We start from the raw sequence: 22396 nt of genomic DNA, 5'->3' as shown, positions 1-22396 counted from the left end.
CACCCCCTCCTGATCACATGATGGTGACATCATCACAGGTCTTTCACCACCACTTATACCTTCCACTGCTGAGCTCCGCCCCTCATGATCACATGATGGTGACATCATCCCAGGTCCTTCAGCTCTTGCAGTGCAGCAGATACAGAGCAGGTGCTGGTCGGTAGTCACTGCTGTGGTGTCTGGAGCCTCTTCTTCTCTCTGGTATCAGCCATTTCTCCAGAGTCCCCCTTTATCCCCGGTGCTGGGGGCTCTGAGAAGCGGGGTCTCTCCAGGAGCAGTAAGTGCGGTTCTGGATCTCACTAATGCTCTTGTCCCTGGAGGATTTCCAGCCTCTCCTCTCCTCATAAAGGCGCCTGCAGTACTAGAAGCCTCCAGCTCCTCCAGTTCTCTCCTCTTCTCCTGAATCACCACCAAGGATGGACAGGAAGGAGATCAGCAGAAGAATATTAGACTTCACCTTGGAGATCATCTCCCTGCTGAGCGGAGAGGTAAACTTTTCTAGATTTCTCTCCTCTTTATTGTATTCTGTAACAAGTCAGACATCAGGAAGGAGAATCCATCATAGGAAGTGATAGAAAAGTCCAGGATCATGTAGAACGGCCTCCAGACCTTCCAAGTGACGGAGAACCTGAAGATCAGCCACCAGTATGGTCCGTGATGGATCATGGAGACCAATAATCATGTTGTAGGAGCCATGAGAAGGTAAGTAGGCACGTTGTACCCAGGAGGAGAGAAAGCAGAGGAGGAGATGGCCAGAGTGTGGCCTGGAGGGAGGATTTCTACCACTAGTCTGACATCTAGATAATACTGGACTATAACAAGGAGGCCTCCACTATGTCTAGAGGAAAGAAGGTTTCTCGACCAACATAAAAGAGGATTCTTTACTGTAAGAGCAGTGAGACTATGGAGCTCTTTGCCATAGAAAAGGGGTCATGGGAAATTCTCAAGTAGAGTCCAGAAGGTGTCTGGAGGGTAATAATATTCCAGCTTCTGGTGACTAGATTACTCGAGATGGGGCCATGATCTACAGAGGAATTCTGATTGTAGGTCTGGAGTCAAGAAATAATTTATTTCCCTAAGTGTCTCTCTCCATCCACAGGATTACATCATAGTGAATAAGACATCGGGAGAGACTCCCATCATCCATGAGTCAGGAGGGTGGAGCAGGACCCCCATCACAGAGCCTCCCCCCCTGATACATGAGCAGAAGATCCTAGAAATCACCCACAAGATGATGGAGCTGCTGACTGGAGAGGTGGGAATGCTGGGAAATTCTCCAGTAACAGCACTGGAGCGGTATGGGTGATGACGGTGTCATTGTGTTGCCAGGTTCCTATAAGGTGTCAGGATGTGGCGGTCTATTTCTCCATGGAGGAGTGGGAGTATGTAGAAGGACACAAGGATCTGTACAAGGAGGCCATGATGGAGGCTCCCCGGCCTCTGACATCACCAGGTAAGAGGAGATCGTCCTGATTATAAAAGTGTAAAGATTACATAGATACTACTCCCATCATCTCATGGTGACATGTAATCATTTCTCCTGTCCCTGTGTGTTTCATACAGATGGAGTCATAGAAAGAAATCCCCCTGAGAGATGTCCCCGTCCTCTGTATTCCCAGGACTGTCCAGAGGAGAAGCTCCCAGAGACCCATCAGGTAGATGGAGCTGATGTCTCACCAGAATCTGACCATAAAGTCATTGGACCAAAGATCAATTTACATTTTTCTTGTTTAGGATGAAAATCTGATTGATATTAAGGTTAAGGTTAAAGATGAAGAAGAGGAGATGAATTTGTGCTGCGCTCATCAGTGTAAGAAATGTCTGCATTGACGGTCCCCTGGATGCTACTCCCATCATCTTATCATCACATGTAATAATCTCTCCTGTCCCTGTGTGTTTCTTACAGATGGAATCATAGAAAGAAATCCCCCCGAGAGATGTCCCCGTCCTCTGTATTCCCAGGACCATCCAGAGGAGAAGCTCCCAGAGAACCATCAGGTAGATGGAGCTGAGCCCTATACACATCTATATAGGGGGGTCCTGCAGTCATAGAGGGGTCATAGATTGTGTGGGTCTCTTATGTGGATCTGTTAGATTTCCCACCTGTCTGCTGTATTGTACTGAATTGTTACAGATGACAAATCAGGGGGAAGATGTGACTGATATTAAAGTGGAGGATGAAGAAGAGCGGATGATGGGCGATCCCCCGTGTAAGAGTGAGGTGGAGGAGGACATTCCAGTCCATGTGACCACAGGTATGGAATAATTAATTGAGGAAGGGAATTGGGAGGTTTCTTCAGGTGAGGCTCCACCTTACATCTGCAGTAAAGTAGCACTCCGGGCAGTGACCCCTGTGTTATGTACAGTGCAGAAGTCCTCTCCCAGCTCTTCTCTCCATCCTCTCATGCTCCAGGCTGGACACTTGGCTTAGCATCAGGTTTTGGAGGCACGTCGGCTGCGATGAATGGCTGCAGTGATGTCCAGGGTCTGAGGAAACTCAGTTTAACCACCTTAAGGGGTTTTCCAGGCTCTTGATATTGATGGGTTATCCTCAGCATATGGCATTATTATCTGATCGGTAAAGGTCTGATTGCCACTCCTTCACGGTCAGCTGTTCCTTGAAGGATCTAGCACCTTTAATGAAATAGGAAACACAGCGCCGTTCAAAGTGCAGTGGCCCTGCTGGGTTACTGCAGCTCAGCTGCCATTAAAGTTAAGGGCTCCTGTGCTGTAGTAACCTGGTACAGCCACAACCCTTACGGAGCTTTCTGTGAAGGTTCTCATTCATCTTGGTCATGGTATATCAGTAGTGATAAGTCAGAAGAACTGGACTTGTTATATTTTTTTTCTTGAAGACCTTTTGCTAGTCATCTGACTTAGTCCGACTGGTTTGTATGACAAAATGGCATTACATTTCAGTGACTTGTGCTTTGAGAATGTTTATAGATGTATATGAATTGTATTACTTTCATGGATTGACACTTTTTATCTATTGCTATTTAAAAAAATAAAAATAAAATAAACCTAAAAAAAATGACAACAAATAAGGGGATTGTCTATTCCTTTACAAGTGATGACCTGTCCTCGGGATAGACCTTCACTATCTGATTGGTGGGGATCCAACACCTTGTCCCCTGCTGATCAGCTGTTCTGCAGTAGTTCCGGTGCAGGAAGTCAGCGCTGGAACTACACTGCTCAGTCTGTGGACGAAGCCGGTTACTGCAGTGCTGCTTCCATGTATCTCAATAGTAGCAGCACTACAGGAACCAGCTCTGTCCAAAGCACAATGGATGGACCTAATCAGAGGTGTGTGGGACCCCTGACAATCAGATACTGGAGGCCCAGCCTGAGGATAGGCTATTAATTATAAAGGAGTGGACAACCCCTGTAAGTTCTAAAATAGGCCGCTCACGAAGAGTTTAGGTTATTGTAATAAAATCATCCCCACTTGATATCTAAGGACCAACTGTGCTGGCAGAGGACAGGCCTGATTGTCAGAGAAGGGTGGGATTCTCAGATTTCTGAATGTTTTCAGGTCTGGGTTTATGTAATAGAAGTGATCGGTGAGTGTAGAGCAGAGTCCTGGACTTTGTCATCCATCCATTACAATTATAAGGACACGACCACAAATGATTTTCTTTAAGTTCAGTTTTTGATTCAGTATTTTGTGCCAAAGCCAAGAAAGGATTCATATAAATGGGAAATATAAAGGAAGGACTTGTACTTCTCCTTCCTTTTGACATAAAAACTACATCAAAAATTGCACACAGCCTGATAGGAAGCTTCTAGAATTGTCTTCTTTACTGTTTGAAAAGAAAACATAAAATCTCTTTTTAATCCTAACAGAAAATTCCAGTAAGAACTCTGAGGGAAACTTCATCTTATCACTAAATTATAAAGGGCAAGATGAAGATATCGGGCATGGCTCTTCAGGAGAAAACCTCATTACTTGTAATGTCCATCCAGGACTACACAGAACAGATCTGTCATATAATGCTCCTAATCATAAGGAACCTTCTCCTGACCAATCACAGATTGTTATCACAAGTACCGGGCCGAAAGAGGTTACAAGTTTTCAGTGTGGGGAATATGGAAAACAGTTTACAGACATCTCAGGTCTATATGCACACAGAAGAAGTCACACAGTAGAGACGTCGTATTCATGTTCAGAATGCAGGATATGTTTTACAGATGAACCAAATTTTGTTAGACATCAAAGAAGTCACACAAAAAAGAAACCATATTCATGTTCAGAATGCGGCAAATATTTTACACAAAAGACATATCTTGTTACACATCAGAGAATTCACACAGGGGAGAAACCAGTTTCACGTTCCGAATATGGGAAATGTTTTAGAAATAAATCAGATCTTGCTAAACATGATTCTCACATAGGAGAGAATCTATATGTATGTTCAGAGTGTGGGAAAGGTTTTACACAAAAATCATATCTTGTTTCTCATGAGAAATATCACACAGGGGAGAAGCCATTTTTATGTTCAGAATGTGGTAAATGTTTTTTTACTAAAGAAAACCTCAAGGTTCATCAGAGAAGTCACACAGGAGAGAGACCATATTCATGTTCAGAATGTGGAAAGTGTTTTGTTACTAAAGACATCCTTAAGGTTCATCAGATAAGTCACACAGAAGAAAACACATTTATATGCTCCAAATGTGGTGACTGTTTTACACGAAAGTGTAGTCTTGTTACACATGAGAAAGTTCACACAGGAGAGAAACCATTTTGATTTTCTTCATGTGAGAATGAAATTCAGAATTTGAAACTCATCAGAGAATTCACACATAGAAGGAACTAAATTCTTGTTTGAAATGTGGCAGTGTTTACATGCATTAAACAGCCTATATGAGAGTATATTTTTCTGTGGTATTGCCTTGGATCTGGATATGAGGAAAAGGAAGAAGAAGAGCATGTTTACTGTCAGAGCAGTGAAGATGAATTGTCCCCTTGGACCTTGCTTCTTACCGTATTCATACCTCCGCCAGCACTGCAGGAGAATCCAGAGGGACACAGTGAGAAATGGAAGGACACCTCCTGTAGACTTTTATGTAACCTTTGTGGACATATGGAATGGGTATTTGATCTTCATTAATACAATATATCAAGATAAAGGTGATGGGGAAAAATAACAAATTGAGTTGACAATAATTTGTTAAAAAACCCCAGATCTTCTATTTCCTTCTCTTTGCCTCATTCACACTTGTGTATTCTGGTCAGTATCTTACACCAGTATTTGTAGGATAAAACTAGGAGTAGCTCCGAACATGGAAGACTTTCCATTATACCTTTCTCTGTTTTATTCCGTTCCCTGTTACGGCTTACAGATACAAGATACCGACCAAAATACAAAAGTGTGAATGAGGCCTTACTGTCTATTGGTCTCTTCCAATGGAGCTTTTATTGCCTACTCTCCCATAGAGATCATGCACAGCCAGTTATACATCTCATATCTTCCTTGGCGGTCTGTGGATGTCTTCATTCATCTAGGTCATGATTAGTGTTGAGCATGAATATTCTAATCGCGAATTTTTATTGTGAATATCGGCAAAAATTCGTGAAGATCTAGAATATAGTGCTATATCTTCGTAATAGCGAATATTCTAGATTTTTTTTTATCACTAGATAAACCTACACTCTTTTCTTATTGTATATAGCTACTCTTAATCTTTATTTTACTATCTATCATCCATACCTATTTTTTCTTCATAGTTATTATTTTACGTATCATTAGTAAAAAAAAATTTTTTATAGATGCTATATTATTTTATTTTTAAAATAAATCATTACTAGAGATGAGCGGATTTTTCAAAAATTCGATTCGCCGGTTCGCCGAATTTTTCGGGAAAAATCTGGTTCGATCCGAATATATTCGCAGCTAATTACATTTAAAAAAATGCTATTTCCTGGCTGCAGAGAGCCTGTATAGCGGTGTAGAACACTGTGTCTGTATAGTGGTGTAGAACACTGTGCCTTGCAGTAACACGCATAGGGAGTCTGCTGTGGTAGTGAAATAATACTGTAAGTATGACATGCAGATGACAGGCGTCGCTCTTAGAATCGCTGCACAGTTCGCTTATTTGGGCAGTCACGGGGCCAAAACTGACTAAATAACTCCAGTATGAACTCATCCTTACAGGTCGATGTTAGCACCAAGAAGAAGCGCACTCCTTTTACACCCTCGTCAGCTGATTCCACATAGATGTCTACATAACCTGTTCTATTAAACACTTATACAAGTAGAGCCCCCGACAGAGTGGAGAGGGGGTCAGCAGTAAGTTTGTGTTGACTTCACTGATTATTTTGCCCTTCCTCTGATCCGTCAGAACAATAACCCACAAAAACGGATCCTGTCTGTGGAGCATCCGCCTTCACGCGGTCAGCATTTGCTCAATAATCCATCAGTATTGATAATGCCACCAAAACCAGAAGATGACACGTGAATGGAATATTTGCATGTCTTCTGTGTTTTGTACCCACTCTTGCTTTTGGCTACCAAATCAGAAGACAATTCTGATGGGACCATACAGGCCTTATAGCTGCTACACAGACAGGATCTGTTGTGCGTCTCATTTTTCCTTTCTTCTGACAGATCAGAAGAAAGGTCAAATAAATGATGATATCAGCCAGGCCGAGAGGCAAAATAGTGGCCCAGTCATGAAGTGGGGAGGGTGGGAATAGCATGAGAAGTCCACAGAGTGGCACAATCACATAGTGGTGAGGTGGAAGCAGCATGAGGAGACCACAGAGTGGCGCAATGACAGAGTCTGGAGGTGGCAGCAGCATCAGGAGGCCACAGAGTCGCAAGATGACATAGTGTGGCGGTGACAGCAGCATCAGGAGACCGCAGCCGCAGTATCGCTGACTGCCTGCGCCTGTACGATGCGCCGAGCCCAGTGACGTAATCAGAGTGCTGTTGCCCTCAGGAGCAGGAGTATCGTACAAGCGCAGGCAGTTAGCGATACTGCGCCTGCGCAACATTTCGGAGGGCAAGAAAGGAGGACGCAAGGATTGTGGGGTAAATAAATTACATGACGTAGCGAAGGGGGCGGCGCCGTTCAGCAAGGATGTGGGAGTAAATGTATTTCATAGGAGGCGTGCTGGGCTTGAAAGAAAGGCGGGCTGGGCACTGCAGGGACGGCGGTACTGGGCACTAGAGGAGAGTAATAACGCCCCTCTGGGCACCTTGAAGCTTAATTAGCATATCAGAAAAATCGCTTTTTGATCTAAATCAAAACTTGAATAAAAGAAAGAAGACCCATGCTGGAATGAAGGTACTTTATTGAACATTACTATGTTAACAGTTTTATATGCTCAAAATAGGTGACAGTTTCTCTTTAAGTTCCCCTCTCATTTTTTGCTTACAAATACGGATAAAAGATACCGACCAAAATACACAAGTATAAACGAGGCTGTACTGTCTACTGGTCTCTTATATAGGAGGTTTTATTGCTTACTGTCCCATGGAGATCATGCACAGTCAGTTAGACATCTCACTTGGTGGTCTGTGGATGTCTTCATGTGACTCTGTCCCTTGCTTACCGCCGATGTCCCGGGCGCCATGCTCTGTCCTGGACACTCTGTTTGTGTGAGTGATGTTGCTTCTAAATATTCCTCTCCACAGTGTCCATTCAGCTCTGGACACAGCACTCCCTGGGCTGGGCTGGGTTCAGGTGACCTGGTTGACCAACCCTGGCTCTCCTACACATACTTAAGGGGCTCAGCCCTTTTCCCAGATGCCTGAGTGTCAAGGTCCTAGTCTGTTGCTAAAGAGCTTAATAACCACTTGTGTTCCTGACCTATACCTGGTCCCTGGACTCCGCTTATCATCTGATCCCTGCCTGCTTGCTTGTTCTCTCCCGTTGCCAACCCGGATTGCCTGACCTGTACTTATGCCGCTTGCCCTGACCTGCTACCTGTCTGACTACACCTCTGCCTCATCCTTCGGTTCCTGCTTTGTTGCTCCTAGTTACGACCTTGCCTGCCTACCACGCCTATACTGCTGGTACCTATCTCAGGTATCTTCTGGTCTGCCTGGACCAGCTTCTACTGACTCTGGGACTGCTCTGGAGTGGCACCTGGCAACTATCCTAATGGCCCAAGTCTATCCTCACCATCAGAGCCTCTAGCGAAGACCAGGTAGTTGCTTAGTCACGCCCATCCAGGGTACAGCCAGTCAGTAGCACAGTGGGTTCACATCCGCTGATCCGTGACAGTACACTCAGGCCATGGACCCCACTGGTCATCCCAAGGCTGTCGTTCATTATCTGTTATAGGAATTAAAGCACCAGAGTGAACGATAGGATGTCTTGATGCTGTTCATGCAAAATGTTGCTGTTCGTCTGGATGCAATCTCTTCTCCAGCCACTGCAGGGTTGCCAGTCGTTGCTACCTCTGCTACGACTACACCGGTGAATCCGGATTTGAGTGCCACTGGTGTGAAACTCCCTCTGCCAACCAGCTATGGTAGTGATCCAAAGACCTGTTGTGGATTCCTAAATCAATGCCTGATCCACTTTGGGTTACATGGGCAGAGGTTTCCCACTGAGCGGTCCAAGGTTGCCTTCATTGTGTCCCTGCTGTCTGATGAGGCCCTTGCCTGGGCAAATCCTATTTGGGAGCATGGAGGTCCAGAGACCAATAATCTTCAGTCTTTCCTGGCTACCTTCCAGATGGTCTTTGAGGAGCCCCGCCGATTGTCCTCTGCTGCATCTACAACAAGGTTCCTCGTCTGTGGGTCAGTACGCCATCCAGTTTCCTACCCTGGCTGCCGAACTTGCATGGAACAATGAGGCTCAACTGGCGGTGTTTTGGGAGGGCGTTTCTGACCATATTAAGGATGAACTAGCTGGTTGCGGCCGCCCGTCTACTCTGAATGACCTGACCTGTGCTCTGGAGGCAAGAGCCACTTTGTGCGTAATTGTCGACAGAAGCCGGGAAACGACAATGTCTAGGATCAGTTAGAGAGGTGGTCATAGACCAGGAAAAGTCCTCTCTGAAACGTTCAGTTCCAGTAACTCTCTCTCACAAGGGAGTCACACTGTCTGTGCCGGCAATCTTGGACGCTGGGTCAGCCGGTAACTTCGTTCAGCAAGCTCTGGTCCATCAGTATCGGCTTCCCACCATTTGTCTGGAAAGGCCTTTGTCAGTGGCTTCCGTAAAAGGATTACCACTCCCTGAACCGGTACTCTCTGTTACTATACCCCTTAAGTTACAGATTGGGGTTCTGCACTCTGAGTTGATCTCCTTCTATGTGCTGCCAGCCTCCATGAATACAGTTATCATTGGGCTACCCTGGCTATGTCTGCACACTCCAGTTGTGGACTGGCACTCCGGTCAGATCCTGCATTGGGGATCATCTTGTCACTCCACCTGTTTAGCGGAGGTTCGACCTGCTTCCACGCCTTCTGTACCTGTAGACCAGCAGTATGCCAGAATTACGGAAGTCTTTAGTAAGAAATATGCAGAGACCCTACCTCCTCATCGTCCATATGACTGTCCGATTGACTTTCTGCCTGGTGCTACACCTCCTCGTGGTCGAGTCTACCCACTCTCACTTCCAGAGACTCAGGCGATGTCTGACTACATCAAGTAGAATCTGGAGAGGGAGTTTATCCGGAAATCCACTTCACCTGCCGGTGCCGGGTTCTTGTTTGTGCAGAAAAAAGATGGATTCTTACGGCCCTGTATTCACTATTGAGGTCTGAATAAGGTCACGGTCAAAAATCAATACCCTCTTCCGCTAATCTCCTAACTCTTTGACAGGATCCGGGGGGGCTAAAGTCTTTACCAAACTCGACCTGCGCGGTGCATATAACCTTATCCGCATTCGAAAGGGCGACGAGTGGAAGACCACTTTCAACATTCGTGATGGACACTACGAGTATCTCGTCATGCCCTTCAGTCTGTGCAATGCTCCCGCGGTATTCCAAGAGTTTGTTAATGACATCTTCAGGTACCTGCTCTATATATGCGTGATCGTGTACCTGGACGATATACTGATTTAATGTCCAGATTTAATCACTCACCTGAAGCATGTACGTTTAGTCTTACAGCGGTTGAGGGAAAATCGACTCTATGCTAAACTCGAGAAATGCACCTTTGAAAAGACTACTGTACCGTTTCCCGGATACATCAACTCAGATGCCGGATTACAGATGGATCCTGAAAAATTTAAGGCGATAATGGACTGGCCACTCCCACAGGGTCTTTGTGCTATACAGCGCTTCCTGGGATTCGCCAATTTCTACTTGCAGTTCATTCCGAATTTTTCATCCCTTACGTCTCCGATTTCCGCTCTTACTAAGAAAGTGGTGAATGCCAAAGACTGGACTCCTTAGGCAGAGACCGCTTTCGTCCAATTAAAGAGCTATTGGAGGGAGCCCAATATCCAGTAATAATTTTCACAGACCACAAGATCTTACGTATCTGCAGACAGCCCAGTGTCTGAACCCTCGCCAAGCCAGGTGGGCACTCTTCTTCTCCCGTTTTCATTTTGAGTTGCACTTCCGCCGGCCGAGAAGAACATCAAGGTGGATGCTCTGTCTCGATCATTTGACTTTTCTGACATCCGTGCTATCTGCCAAAAGGAAACGTGTCCTAACGTGGGGGCACAACTCCAAACTGTCCGATCATCTCGTGTCTCGCCACTACTGGTGGCCCACATTGTCCAAGGATGTGCAGGGCTATGTCTCTGCTTGCACCGTCTGTGCTCAGAACAAAATCTGCTAAAGCAGACCACTGGGCCCGTTGTTACCCCTACCTGTTCCTGATGCTCCATGGCAATGTGTTTATTACAGATCTGCCTTCTTCAGCTGGATGTACCGTTATTTGGGTGGTCGTGGACCGCTTCTCCAAGATGGCACACATCGTTCCTTTGACTGGATTGCCCTCGGCTGTAGAACTTGCTAAACTGTTTGTTAAACATATATTCCGTCTGCACATTTTTTCTGATCGAGGAGTCCAGTTTACATCCAAGCTCTGGAGAGCTCTCTGCCGACTGCTAGAAATTAACCTGGACTTCTATCCCAGTTATCACCCTCAAACCAACAGGCAAGTAGAGCGGGTCAATCAGATATTGGAGAACTATCTTCGGCATTTTGTTTCAGCTCAACGGGTAAAACTGGGTAAAACTGGGTAAAACTGCTACCATGAGTTCTCCTATAACAACCACACAAGTAAGTCTACTGGATCCTCTCCATTCTTTGTCGTTTTTTAGTCAACATCCACATACTCCTCTTTCTGTTCCTGCATCTTCCAGGGTACCAGCTGCGGAATTCTTTTTGAAGATTTGGCGTGACACCAAGATCTGCATCAACAAAGCGTTGACCCGCATGAAGACAAATGCAAACAAGAGAAGAAGGAGACCACCTCAGTTCTCGTCTGGGGATAAGGTATGGCTTTCCTCCAAAAACATCTGCTTAAGGGTCCCCAGTTTTAAATTTGCTCCCAGGTTCCTTGGACCCTATGAAGTATTGAAGAGGATCAACGAAGTGACAAGCTACGTCTACCTCCCTCGCTGCGTATTTCGAATGCCTTCCATGTCCCTTTACTGAAACTAGTGGTTCTTAATCGTTTCTCAACGGCTCCTTCTACTCCAACTCTGGTATCAGTGAATGCTGATGAGGTATTTAAAGTCAAGGACATCCTGGACATCAAGAAATGTGGCAGAAAGACCTACTATCTTGTGGACTGGAAGGGATTTGGTCCTGAGGAGAGATCTTGGGAGCGGCAGAACATTCATGCTTCGGATCTAATAAAGAGCTTTCTGTCTCATTGTGGACTCAAAAAGAGGGGATGTAAGGGGGGTACTGTAACAGCGACTGCTGTGCGACGCTGTTCCCCTGCTTACCGCCATAGTCCCGTGCGCCGTGCTCTTCGGTGATTGGTGGCCAGTGCTTCCCAGTTATCGTTGCAGTCTGGGACACTCTGTTTGTGTGAGCTATGTTGCTTCTGAGGATTCCGCTCCACAGCTTCCATTCAGCTCTGGACACAACATGAGTTCGGCTGGTTTCATGTGTCACTGCTCTAATGGTAGTACGCATCATTTCCTGGGCTGGGCTGGGTTGGGTCAGGTGACCTCGTTGACCAACCCTGGCTCTCCTACACATACTTAAGGGCCTCAGCCATTTTCCAAGATGCCTGAGTGTAAAGGTCCTAGTCTGTTGCTAAAGAGCTTGATAATCACTTGTGTTCCTGACCTATACTTCGTTCCTGGACTCTGCTTATTGTCTGATCCCTGCATACTTGCTTTGTCTCTCCTGTTGCCGACCCGGATTGCCTGACCTGTACCTGTGCTGCCTACCCTGACCTTCTGCCTGTCTGTCTATGCCTCTGCCTAATCCTGCCTCTGCCTAATCCTGTACTCTACTTCATCCCTGTACTGCTGGTACCTGGACCAGCTGCTACTGACTCTGGGACTGCTCTGGAGTGGCACCTGGCAACTACCCTAACAGCTCAAGTCTATCCTCACCATCAGAGGCTCTAGCGGAGACCAGGTAGTTGCTTAGTCACGCCCCTCCAGGGTACATCCAGTCAGTAGCACAGTGGGTTCACATCCGCTGATCCGTGACACTTTATACATCCAGGCCTTGGTATATCAGTAGTAATGTCAGAGCATGTGGACTTATGGGAGTTAATTTACTAAGACCGCTGTGAAGGAAACTCTCTTTTCTGGAATTTAGGAGAGATGTCAGATGGTCTCCAATTCTGTCAGCATGTTTCAAATTAAGTCCCTTACGATGCACTGAAGATAAAGAAAGACATAGATACAATGTTTCCAGGTGTCTTTCTCTGGGGAACAATGTCCTGCAGAGTAATTTATTATCAGCAGACATAATCAGGCAGATTACATTCATCTCATCAGTGTAAAGCAGAACCGCACATTTACCTATTACTGTGAAGACTGGACATGATGGAGATTACACAGGGGACATATATGTCCATACGGAGGGTCTTCTGCCCCCAGTACTACACCAGTATGATCCGGTCTTGTCCAGTATGAACCATCCTTATAGACACAGCTTATGAACCCTAAATAACCCTACAATATGAGAGATGAAGGAAGACGTGTGAGATGTATGATAAATGCAGAACTCGTCTTTATAATTTCCACCCTTTTTCTCGGCAGATGACTACTTCCCACAACTGGTGGTAGCAGGGGGACTCTCCTAACTCTTCACCCTTTCATTGAGCTGTGTTCTTTATGTAAACAGCATCATACCTGGGAGTGGAACCAGTCAACAGCTTCTCGCCCTTTGTACCTGGTTTGTACTATATTACCTACTTAACCTTTTTGCATAGTTGTATGTATATATATATATCTCAATAAGCTACAAATTAAGACGTAAAATACAACCTGCAGTATTCCCGAAATCCAACCCCCCAATTTCTTTTATTTACTGGGATTTAATGATAGTTGACAACCGTATTATCCAAGTCATTATTTAACATGTTATTTAGGGGCCGAGCCCATGGTGGCAGCATGGTCAGTCCAAGCAGGCACATTATCAGTGGGTGCACAACACTTGGCCTTATGGTCTAGGATCGTTTTGCAGTGACTGGCATGCATCCAAGTGTCTTTGCCTTGGAGTTCACAGAGTTGGCTGTAGTAAGCTGTACTTGGGCAGGTCTGCTATACCTCACAAGGTGTCTGGTCTGGGCTTGCTGTAAGGTTTCAGACACCAAATGGGGCACTTGCAATATGAGAGGACTTCCAAGGACTATGTCCTCTATCTTCTGGACAAGTTCAGCTGCAGTTGCAACTGCTCGTACACAGGAAGGGGATCCCAGGATCCCGGGATCCAGAGTGGCATAGAAGTATCCCAAAGATCTCTGCTTGCCCCCATGTTCCTGTGCGAGAACCACATGGCTTGCTCTGCTTGGTCATGACAAAATGATCTAAAATTGAGGCATGCAAAGTAAGGGACTATTGTACGGGTTTGAAGACTTTGGTAGTAGGACTTTCGCTATGACCTCAAGTGTACGAGGGCTGGAGATAGACAATGACCTAAAATGTTTTTTTCTTTCTTTCTAGTTTAACTGACCTGGTCTCATTACCCTTTATTATACATACGGAGATGTGGGTGGCCTTATTTATGGTGTTCCTCACCAATGTATGGAAAGTTATCATTATATCTTTATTTTTCTAAAAGAGTCTCTCACCCTCCCCATATGTGTGTTGTGTGGATTCCGTATGTAGATTCTTCTTATTTTATGACTGCTGAGAGGGAACTACTTTAGTTAAGACCCTATTAAACCAATAGATAATCGCTAACGAGCGTTTGTAGTAACTTGTTAGCGATCATCTGGCAGTGTAATACTGCCGCTAATTACCTGATGAATGAGCAAACACTCGTTCTTCGGGTAATCGGGATGTTTTAACATGTTTAAAAATGCTCATTTGCTGGTGGCAGATTGTACCGTATAATAGGCGACCTGCTGCCAGCAAACAGTAAGTATAGGGATGAGCCATGGTATAGAGATCGCTCGTCCCTATACTGTGGAGGAGATCGAAGCATGTAATAGCAGCGGTCTTCTCTGCTGACAAGCAGGCGATTGACAGAAGGGAACGCTTCCCTCCGGACAATGTCAGTGTAATAGGACCTTTATAAATACCTGATGTCTCTTTATAGATCTTATCGGCTATCCGATGTTATATTTCTGGGGCACAAATTCTGTTCTGCATTGAAGTGTTGGATTAGACTATAGAATATTATAGTAGTAGTATGTTATCTGTGTAATCCAACATGTATGTGACTGTTTCCTAAATATGTGCCATATTGTGAACTCTCCTTTATTGTAAATCTATGAATGGGGAGAGGTGGAACATCCCTAGGAGTTCTCCTTCCTGATAATCGGCCTATAACAAATAGTAGGCTTCCAGAGTTGAGATCATGGAGGTGGAGGTTAGCTGCTCTCTATGTCTTCTACCACCACCCTCGTAGTTGGGCTCTGTGATCTTCCTCTACCAGTCTCTTAACAATTTCTGAGGTCAGATCGCTGGACCACATATAATACGGAACAAGCATAACATTCAACATAGGATTGAACAGACATAGAAACATACAAACATAAAGGGCCCAGAACAGATGACGAGCCTCACAAGAACTCGGAGAGAACGAAGTCTCACCTACGGAGACCTACTTCTGCTGGACTCTATTGTCCGCACTTCCTGTAACTCCCAGGACCGATGTTTAGCCTCACAAGAGTTCAGAACAGGGTTTAAGGTACCAAATGTCTCACCTATTAAGACAAGCACACGGCACTCACAAGGAGATTCTTAGTTCAGGGCACTCTTAACGCGGGGTATCCCTTTACCTGTGCCTTCCTAATCTGTAAAACATCCATACAATGCGGACCACATCCAGCACTGCCCAGCGGACTACTTCTTCCTGCAGTGTCCACATACCGGCACAATAACCTTCATCTGACTCTTCCTCCCCCGATCAGGGTACGGCCGAAAGGACAAATTAACCCCTGCAGCTGACACAGAAATAACCCTTTGTAGTCGAGGGATTCTTTCATTCAAATTCAAAGTTCTTCTAACTCCCCCTGAAATAACTGAAGTCGGGGATCTAATGTATCTCTACGAACAGATGTCCTTCTATAATCCTGGTGTCCTAGATCATATGATAATACTACATACACAGCTACGGGGACAGAAATAAAGTTCTGCATGTGGAAATTGCTAACACGGATGCCAACTGTGCATAACTAAGCATAACGGAACCTTTAATACAGGATCCGTTTTTTTCTTAATTTTTCTGTTCTGACGGATCAGAAGATTGGAAAACTAAATAGTGATGAGAACCCGGCTGAACTATGTTACATGATGGTGACATCATCACTGGTCTTTCACCACCACTTATCCTCTCCACTGCTGAGCTCCGCCCCTCTTGATCACATGACAGTGACATCATCCCAGGTCCTTTTCTACCACTTCTCTCCACTGCTGAGCTCCGCCCCTCCTGATCACATGACAGTGACATCATCCCAGGTCCTTCAGCTCTTGCAGTGCAGCAGATACAGAGCAGGTCCTGGTCGGTAGTCACTGCTGTGGTGTCTGGAGCCTCTTCTTCTCTCGGGTATCAGCCATTTCTCCAGAATCCCCCTTTATCCCCGGTGCTGGGGGCTCTGAGAAGCGGGGTCTCTCCAGGAGCAGTAAGTGCGGTTCTGGATCTCACTAATGCTCTTGTCCCTGGAGGATTTCCAGCCTCTCCTCTCCTCATAAAGGCGCCTGCAGTACTAGAAGCCTCCAGCTCCTCCAGGTCTCTCATCTTCTCCTGAATGATCACCAAGGATGGACAGGAAGGAGATCAGCAGAAGAATATTAGACTTCACCTTGGAGATCATCTCCCTGCTGAGCGGAGAGGTAAACTTTTCTAGATTTCTCTCCTCTTTATTGTATTCTGTAACAAGTCAGACATCGGGAAGGAGAATCCATCATAGAAAGTGATAGGAAGAGTCCAGGGTCCTGGAGAACAGCCTCCAGACCTTCCAAGTGATGGAGAACCTGAAGATCAGCCACCAGTATGGTCAGTGATGGATCATGGAGACCAATAGTCATGTTGTAGGAGCCATGAGGAGGTAAGTAGGCACGTTGTACCCAGGAGGAGAGGAAGCAGAGGAGGAGATGGCCGGAGTGTGGCCTGAAGGGAGGATTTCTACCACTAGTCTGACATCTAGATGATACTGGACTATAACAAGGAGGCCTCCACTACGTCTAGAGGAAAGAAGGTTTCTCCACCAACATAGAAGAGGAGTCTTTACTGTAAGAGCAGTGAGACTATGGAGCTCTCTGCCAGAGGAAGGAGTCATGGGGGATTCTCTAGAAGAGTCCAGAAGGGGCCTGGAGGTCTGGAGGGTAATAATATTCCAGCTTCTAGTGACTAGATTACTGGAGATGGGGCCATGATCCAGGGAGGAATTCTGAGTGTAGATCTGGAGTCAGGAAAGAATTTATTTCCATAAGTGTCTCTCTCCATCCACAGGATTACACCATAGTGAAGAAGACATCGGAGGAGACTCCCATCATCCATGAGTCAGGAGGGTGGAGCAGGACCCCCATCACTGAGCCTCCCCCCCTGATACATGAGCAGAAGATCCTAGAACTCACCCACAAGATGATTGAGCTGCTGACTGGAGAGGTGACACTGCTGGGAATGCTGGGAAATTCTCCGCTAACAGCACTGGAGGGGTCTGGGTGATGACGGTGTCATTGTGTTGTCAGGTTCCTATAAGGTGTCAGGATGTGGCGGTCTATTTCTCCATGGAGGAGTGGGAGTATTTAGAAGGACACCAGGACCTGTACAAAGACGCCATGATGGAGGCTCCCCAGCCTCTGACATCACCAGGTAAGAGGAGATCGTCCTGATCATAAAAGTGTAAATATCACATAGATACTACTCCCATCATCTCATCATCACATGTAATAATCTCTCCTGTCCCTGTGTGTTTCATACAGATGGACTTATAGAAAGAAATCCCCCCGAGAGATGTCCCCGTCTTCTGTATTCCCAGGACTGTCCAGAGGAGAAGCTCCCAGAGAACCATCAGGTAGATGGAGCTGAGCCCTATACACATCTATATAGGGGGGTCCTGCAGTCATAGAGGGGTCACAGATTGTGGGGGTCTCTTATGTGGATCTGTTAGATTTCCCACCTGTCTGCTGTATTGTCCTGAATTGTTACAGATGACAAATCAGGGGGAAGATGTGACTGATATTAAAGTGGAGGATGAAGAAGAGCGGATGATGGGCGATCCCCCGTGTAAGAGTGAGGTGGAGGAGGACATTCCAGTCCATGTGACCACAGGTATGGAATAATGAATGGAGGAAGGGAATTGGGAGGTTTCTTCAGGTGAGACTCCACCTTACAGCTGCAGTAAAGTAGCACTCCGGGCAGTGACCCCTGTGTTATGTGCAGTGCAGGAGAAATCTTCTCCCAGCTCTTCTCTCCATCCTCTCATGCTCCAGGCTGGAAACTCGGCTTAGCATCAGGTTTTGGAGGCACGCCGGCTGCGATGAACGGCTGCAGTGATGTCCAGGGTCTGAGAAAACTCAGTTTAACCAACTTAAGGGGTTTTCCAGGCTCTTGATATTGATGGGTTATCCTCAGCATATGGCATTAATATCTGATCGGTAAAGGTCTGATTGCCACTCCTTCACGGTCAGCTGTTCCTTGAAGGATCTAGCACCTTTAATGAAATAGGAAACACAGCGCTGCTCAAAGTGCAGTGGCCCTGCTGGGTTACTGCAGCTCAGCTGCCATTAAAGTTAGGGGCAGCTGTGCTGTAGTAACCTGGTACAGCCACAACCTTACGGAGCTTTCTGTGAAGGTTCTCATTCATCTTGGTCATGGTATATCAGTAGTGATAGGTCAGAAGAACTGGACTTGTTATATTTTTTTCTTAAAGACCTTTTGCTAGTCATCTGACTTAGTCCGACTGTTTTGTATGACAGAATGGCATTACATTTCAGTGACTTGTGCTTTGAGAATGTTTATAGATGTACAGGGTGGGCCATTTATATGGATACACCTTAATAAAATGGGAATGGTTGGTGATATTAACTTCCTGTTTGTGGCACATTAGTATATGTGAGGGGGAAACTTTTCAAGTGGGTGGTGACCATAGCGGCCATTTTGCACATCTTGTATCATCTGAAGGCAATCGTCTATGCTGTGAAGATACGAGATGTGCAGCACCTGAAACTACGGATACTGGAAGCCTGTGCTAGCATTTCTCCTGCGGTGTTGCTATCAGTGTGTGAAGAGTGGGAGAAGAGGGTTGCATTGACAATCCAACACAATGGGCAGCACATTGAACACATTTTGTAAGTGGTCAGAAACTTGTAAATAACTCATGAAAGAATAAAGTTACGTTAAAACCAAGCACATCATTGTTTTTCTTGTGAAATTCCCAATTGGTTTGATGTGTCACATGACCCTCTTCCTATTGAAAAAACTAAAGTTGGATTCAAAATGGCCAACTTCAAAATGGCCGCCATGGTCACCACCCACTTGAAAAGTTTCCCCACTCACATATACTAATGTGCCACAAACAGGAAGTTAATATCACCAACCATTCCCATTTTATTAAGGTGTATCCATATAAATGGCCCACCCTGTATATGAATTGTATTACTTTCATTGATTGACAGTTTTTATCTATTGATATTTTCTAAAAAAATAAATAAAATAAACCAAATTTTTTTTTACAGCAAATAAGGGGATTGTCTATTCCTTTACAAGTGACGGCCTGTCCTCGGGATAGACCTTCACTATCTGATTGGTGGGGATCCAACACCTTGTCCCCTGCTGATCAGCTGTTCTGCAGTAGTTCCGGTGCAGGAAGTCAGCGCTGGAACTACACTGCTCAGTCTGTGGACGAAGCCGGTTACTGCAGTGCTGCTTCCATTCATCTCAATAGTAGCAGCACTACAGGAACCAGCTCTGTCCAAAGCACAATGGATGGACCTAATCAGAGGTGTGTGGGACCCCTGACAATCAGATACTGGAGGCCCAGCCTGAGGATAGACTATTAATTATAAAGGAGTGGACAACCCCTGTAAGGTCTAAAATAGGCCGTTCACGAAGTGTTTAGGTTATTGTAATAAAATCATCTCCACTTGATATCTAAGGACCAACTGTGCGGGCAGAGGACAGGCCTGATTGTCAGAGAAGGGTGGGATTCTCAGATTTCTGAATGTTTTCAGGTCTGGGTTTATGTAATAGAAGTGATCGGTGAGTGTAGAGCAGAGTCCTGGACTTTATCATCCATCCATTATAATTATAAGGACACGACCACAAATGATTTTCTTTTAGTTCAGTTTTTGATTCAGTATTTTGTGCCAAAGCCAAGAAAGGATTCATATAAATGGGAAATATAAAGGAAGGACTTGTACTTCTCCTTCCTTTTGACATAAAAACTACATCAAAAACTGCACACAGCCTGATAGGAAGCTTATAGAATTGTCTTCTTTACTGTTTGGAAAGAAAACACAAAACCTCTTTTTAATCCTAACAGAAAATCCCAGTAAGAACTCTGAGGGAAACTTCATCTTATCACTAAATTATAAAGGAGAAGATGAAGATATCGGGCATGGCTCTTCAGGAGAAAACCTTATTACCTGTAATGTCCATCCAGGACTTCACAGACCAGATCTGTCATATAATGCTCCTAATCATAAGGAACCTTCTCCTGACCAATCACAGATTGATATCACAAGTACCGGGCCGAAAGAGGCTACAAGTTTTCAGTGTGAGGAATGTGGAAAACAGTTTACAGACATTTCAGGTCTATTTGCACACAGAAGAAGTCACACAGTAGAGACGTCGTATTCATGTTCAGAATGTAGGATATGTTTTACAGATGAACCAAATTTTCTTAGACATCAGAGAAGTCACACAAGAGAGAAACCATATTCATGTTCAGAATGCGGCAAATGTTTTACAAAAAAGTCAAGTCTTGTTAGACATCAGAGATTTCACACAGGAGAGAAACCAGTTTCACGTTCCGAATATGGGAAATGTTTTAGAAATAAATCAGATCTTGCTAAACATCATAGATCTCACACAGGAGAGAATCTATATGAATGTTCAGAGTGTGGGAAAGTTTTTACACAAAAGTCATATCTTGTTTCTCATGAGAAATATCACACAGGGGAGAAGCCATTTTTATGTTCAGAATGTGGTAAATGTTTTGTCACTAAAGTAAACCTCAAGATTCATCAGAGAAGTCACACAGGAGAGAAACCGTATTCATGTTCAGAATGTGGAAAGTGTTTTGTTACTAAAGACAGCCTAAAGGTTCATCAGAGAATTCACACAGAAGAAAAAAAAACATTTATATGCTCCAAATGTGGTGACTGTTTTATAAAAAAGTCATGTCTTGTTACACATAAGAAAGTTCACATAGGAGAGAAGCCATTTTGATTTTCTTAATGTGAAAAAGAAAATCAGAATTTGAAACTCATTAGAGAATTCACACATTGAAGAAACTACATTCTTGTTTGGAATGTGGAAGTGTTTCCATGCCTATATGAGAGTTTATTTTTCTGTGGAATTACCCTGGGTCTGCCAAACACCCAAATTATATTTCCCTGAGGTCAACAGTGACCAGGATCCATGGAGGAAAAGTATTGTGGATTTGAGGAAAAAGAAGAAGAGCATTGTTTACTGTCAGAGCAGTGAAGATCATTGTCCCCATGGACCTTGCTTCTTACCGTATTCATACCTCCGCCAGCACTGCAGAAGAATCCAGAGGGACACAGTGAGAAACGAAAATACACCTCCTGTAGACCTTTATGTAACCTATGTGGACATATGGAATTGGTATTTGATCTTCATTAATTCAATATATCGAGATTAAGGTGATGGGGGGAAAAATAGCAAATTGAGTTGACAATAATTTGTAAAAAAAAAAACATCTTCCATTTCCTTCTCTTTGCCTCATTCAGACTTGTGTATTCTGGTCAGTATCTTACACCAGTAAAAGTGTGAATGAGGCCTTACTGTCTATTGGTCTCTTACAATGGAGCTTTTATTGCCTACTCTCCCATAGAGATCATGCACAGCCAGTTATACATCTCATATCTTCCTTGGCGGTCTGTGGAGGTCTTCATTCATCTAGGTCATGATATATCAGTAGTAATAAATTAGAGCAACTGGACATGTATTTTTTTTCTCGAAGACTTTTCACTGGTCATCTGAATTGCTTTCTCAATTAGAATGGCTTGTACAAGAAATCTCCGGCAATATATGCAGCGTGCCGGACCACAGAGAAAAATATGTGAGGCTCATGGTGGGCCGATGGGGCCTAATATATAGCAATATAGCGAATATTATGTAATAAATATGTAGTAAGTCAGTGATAATATCTGATACTGGAAAAACTGGGTAATAACTCAGTGTAGATCACGAGTTATTACCCAGCTTTCCCAGTGTCAGATTTTATCACTGAGTTATTACCCAGCTTTCCTAGTGTCAGATATCATCAGTGTAGATCGCAAATATTTATAGAGCAACTACAGAAATGGGCAAAAGCAAAATTAGCAGACAAATCCACCACATTGCAGGACATGGCACAGGAAAAAGTTGAAACTGTCGAGAAATTTGCCCAGAAGATTAAACAAAATTACAAAGACATGGGGTTTAATCAGAATGAGCCTGTACATCTCAGACTCTTGGCCCGCTCGTTTGTCGATGGTCTACGACCAGAGATAAACAAGACCTGTCGTCCTGAATGGAAATCCTTGACACTGGAAATGTTGGAGCAAATTGAAAAGGGTTTAGAGAGTAACACAAAGAATACTCTGGCGGCTGTGATAGCCATAATGTCAGGAGAAGATGATGGAGAACGCCTGCCACCTCGTGTCTGTTA

General features: G+C 44.7%; 2 protein-coding genes across 4 annotated transcripts in view; one reads left to right on the top strand and one right to left on the bottom strand.

Moving 5' to 3' along the window:
• LOC120998306 (oocyte zinc finger protein XlCOF7.1-like) overlaps nt 1–22396 on the bottom strand; it is a 1981422-nt gene that overhangs the window by 713393 nt on the left and 1245633 nt on the right. The gene's annotated exons all lie outside the window — the stretch shown is intronic.
• On the top strand, nt 160–21288 carry LOC120998390 (gastrula zinc finger protein XlCGF66.1-like). Of its 3 annotated transcripts, none has more exons than XM_040429061.1 (7): nt 160–277; nt 16250–16388; nt 17008–17163; nt 17247–17370; nt 17481–17572; nt 17709–17874; nt 20042–21288. In XM_040429061.1, the coding sequence occupies exons 2-6, from the start codon at nt 16317–16319 to the stop codon at nt 17838–17840; spliced, it is 576 nt and encodes a 191-aa protein (XP_040284995.1). In that variant the 5' UTR covers nt 160–277; nt 16250–16316; the 3' UTR covers nt 17841–17874; nt 20042–21288. The 3 variants fall into 3 exon arrangements, with proteins under 3 accessions (XP_040284995.1, XP_040284994.1, XP_040284996.1); XM_040429060.1 differs by having other exon boundaries at nt 187–220; nt 16243–16388; XM_040429062.1 differs by lacking the exons at nt 160–277; nt 16250–16388 and adding an exon at nt 16653–16880.

The sequence above is a fragment of the Bufo bufo genome, chromosome 4 (genome assembly GCF_905171765.1).
Source record: "Bufo bufo chromosome 4, aBufBuf1.1, whole genome shotgun sequence".
Classification (NCBI taxonomy): Eukaryota; Metazoa; Chordata; class Amphibia; order Anura; family Bufonidae; genus Bufo; species Bufo bufo.
Note: the sequence above shows the minus strand (reverse complement) of the source record. Positions and strands in the feature narration are given on the sequence as shown.

Excerpts from the sequence above, each read along its gene's own strand:
- LOC120998390 (XM_040429061.1), top strand. The coding sequence starts at position 16,317 with ATGGACAGGAAGGAGATCAGCAGAAGAATATTAGACTTCACCTTGGAG. Across the intron at positions 17,371-17,480 it reads CCAGCCTCTGACATCACCAG|ATGGACTTATAGAAAGAAAT; the intron begins GTAAGAGGAGAT and ends TGTTTCATACAG. Across the intron at positions 17,573-17,708 it reads AGCTCCCAGAGAACCATCAG|ATGACAAATCAGGGGGAAGA; the intron begins GTAGATGGAGCT and ends GAATTGTTACAG.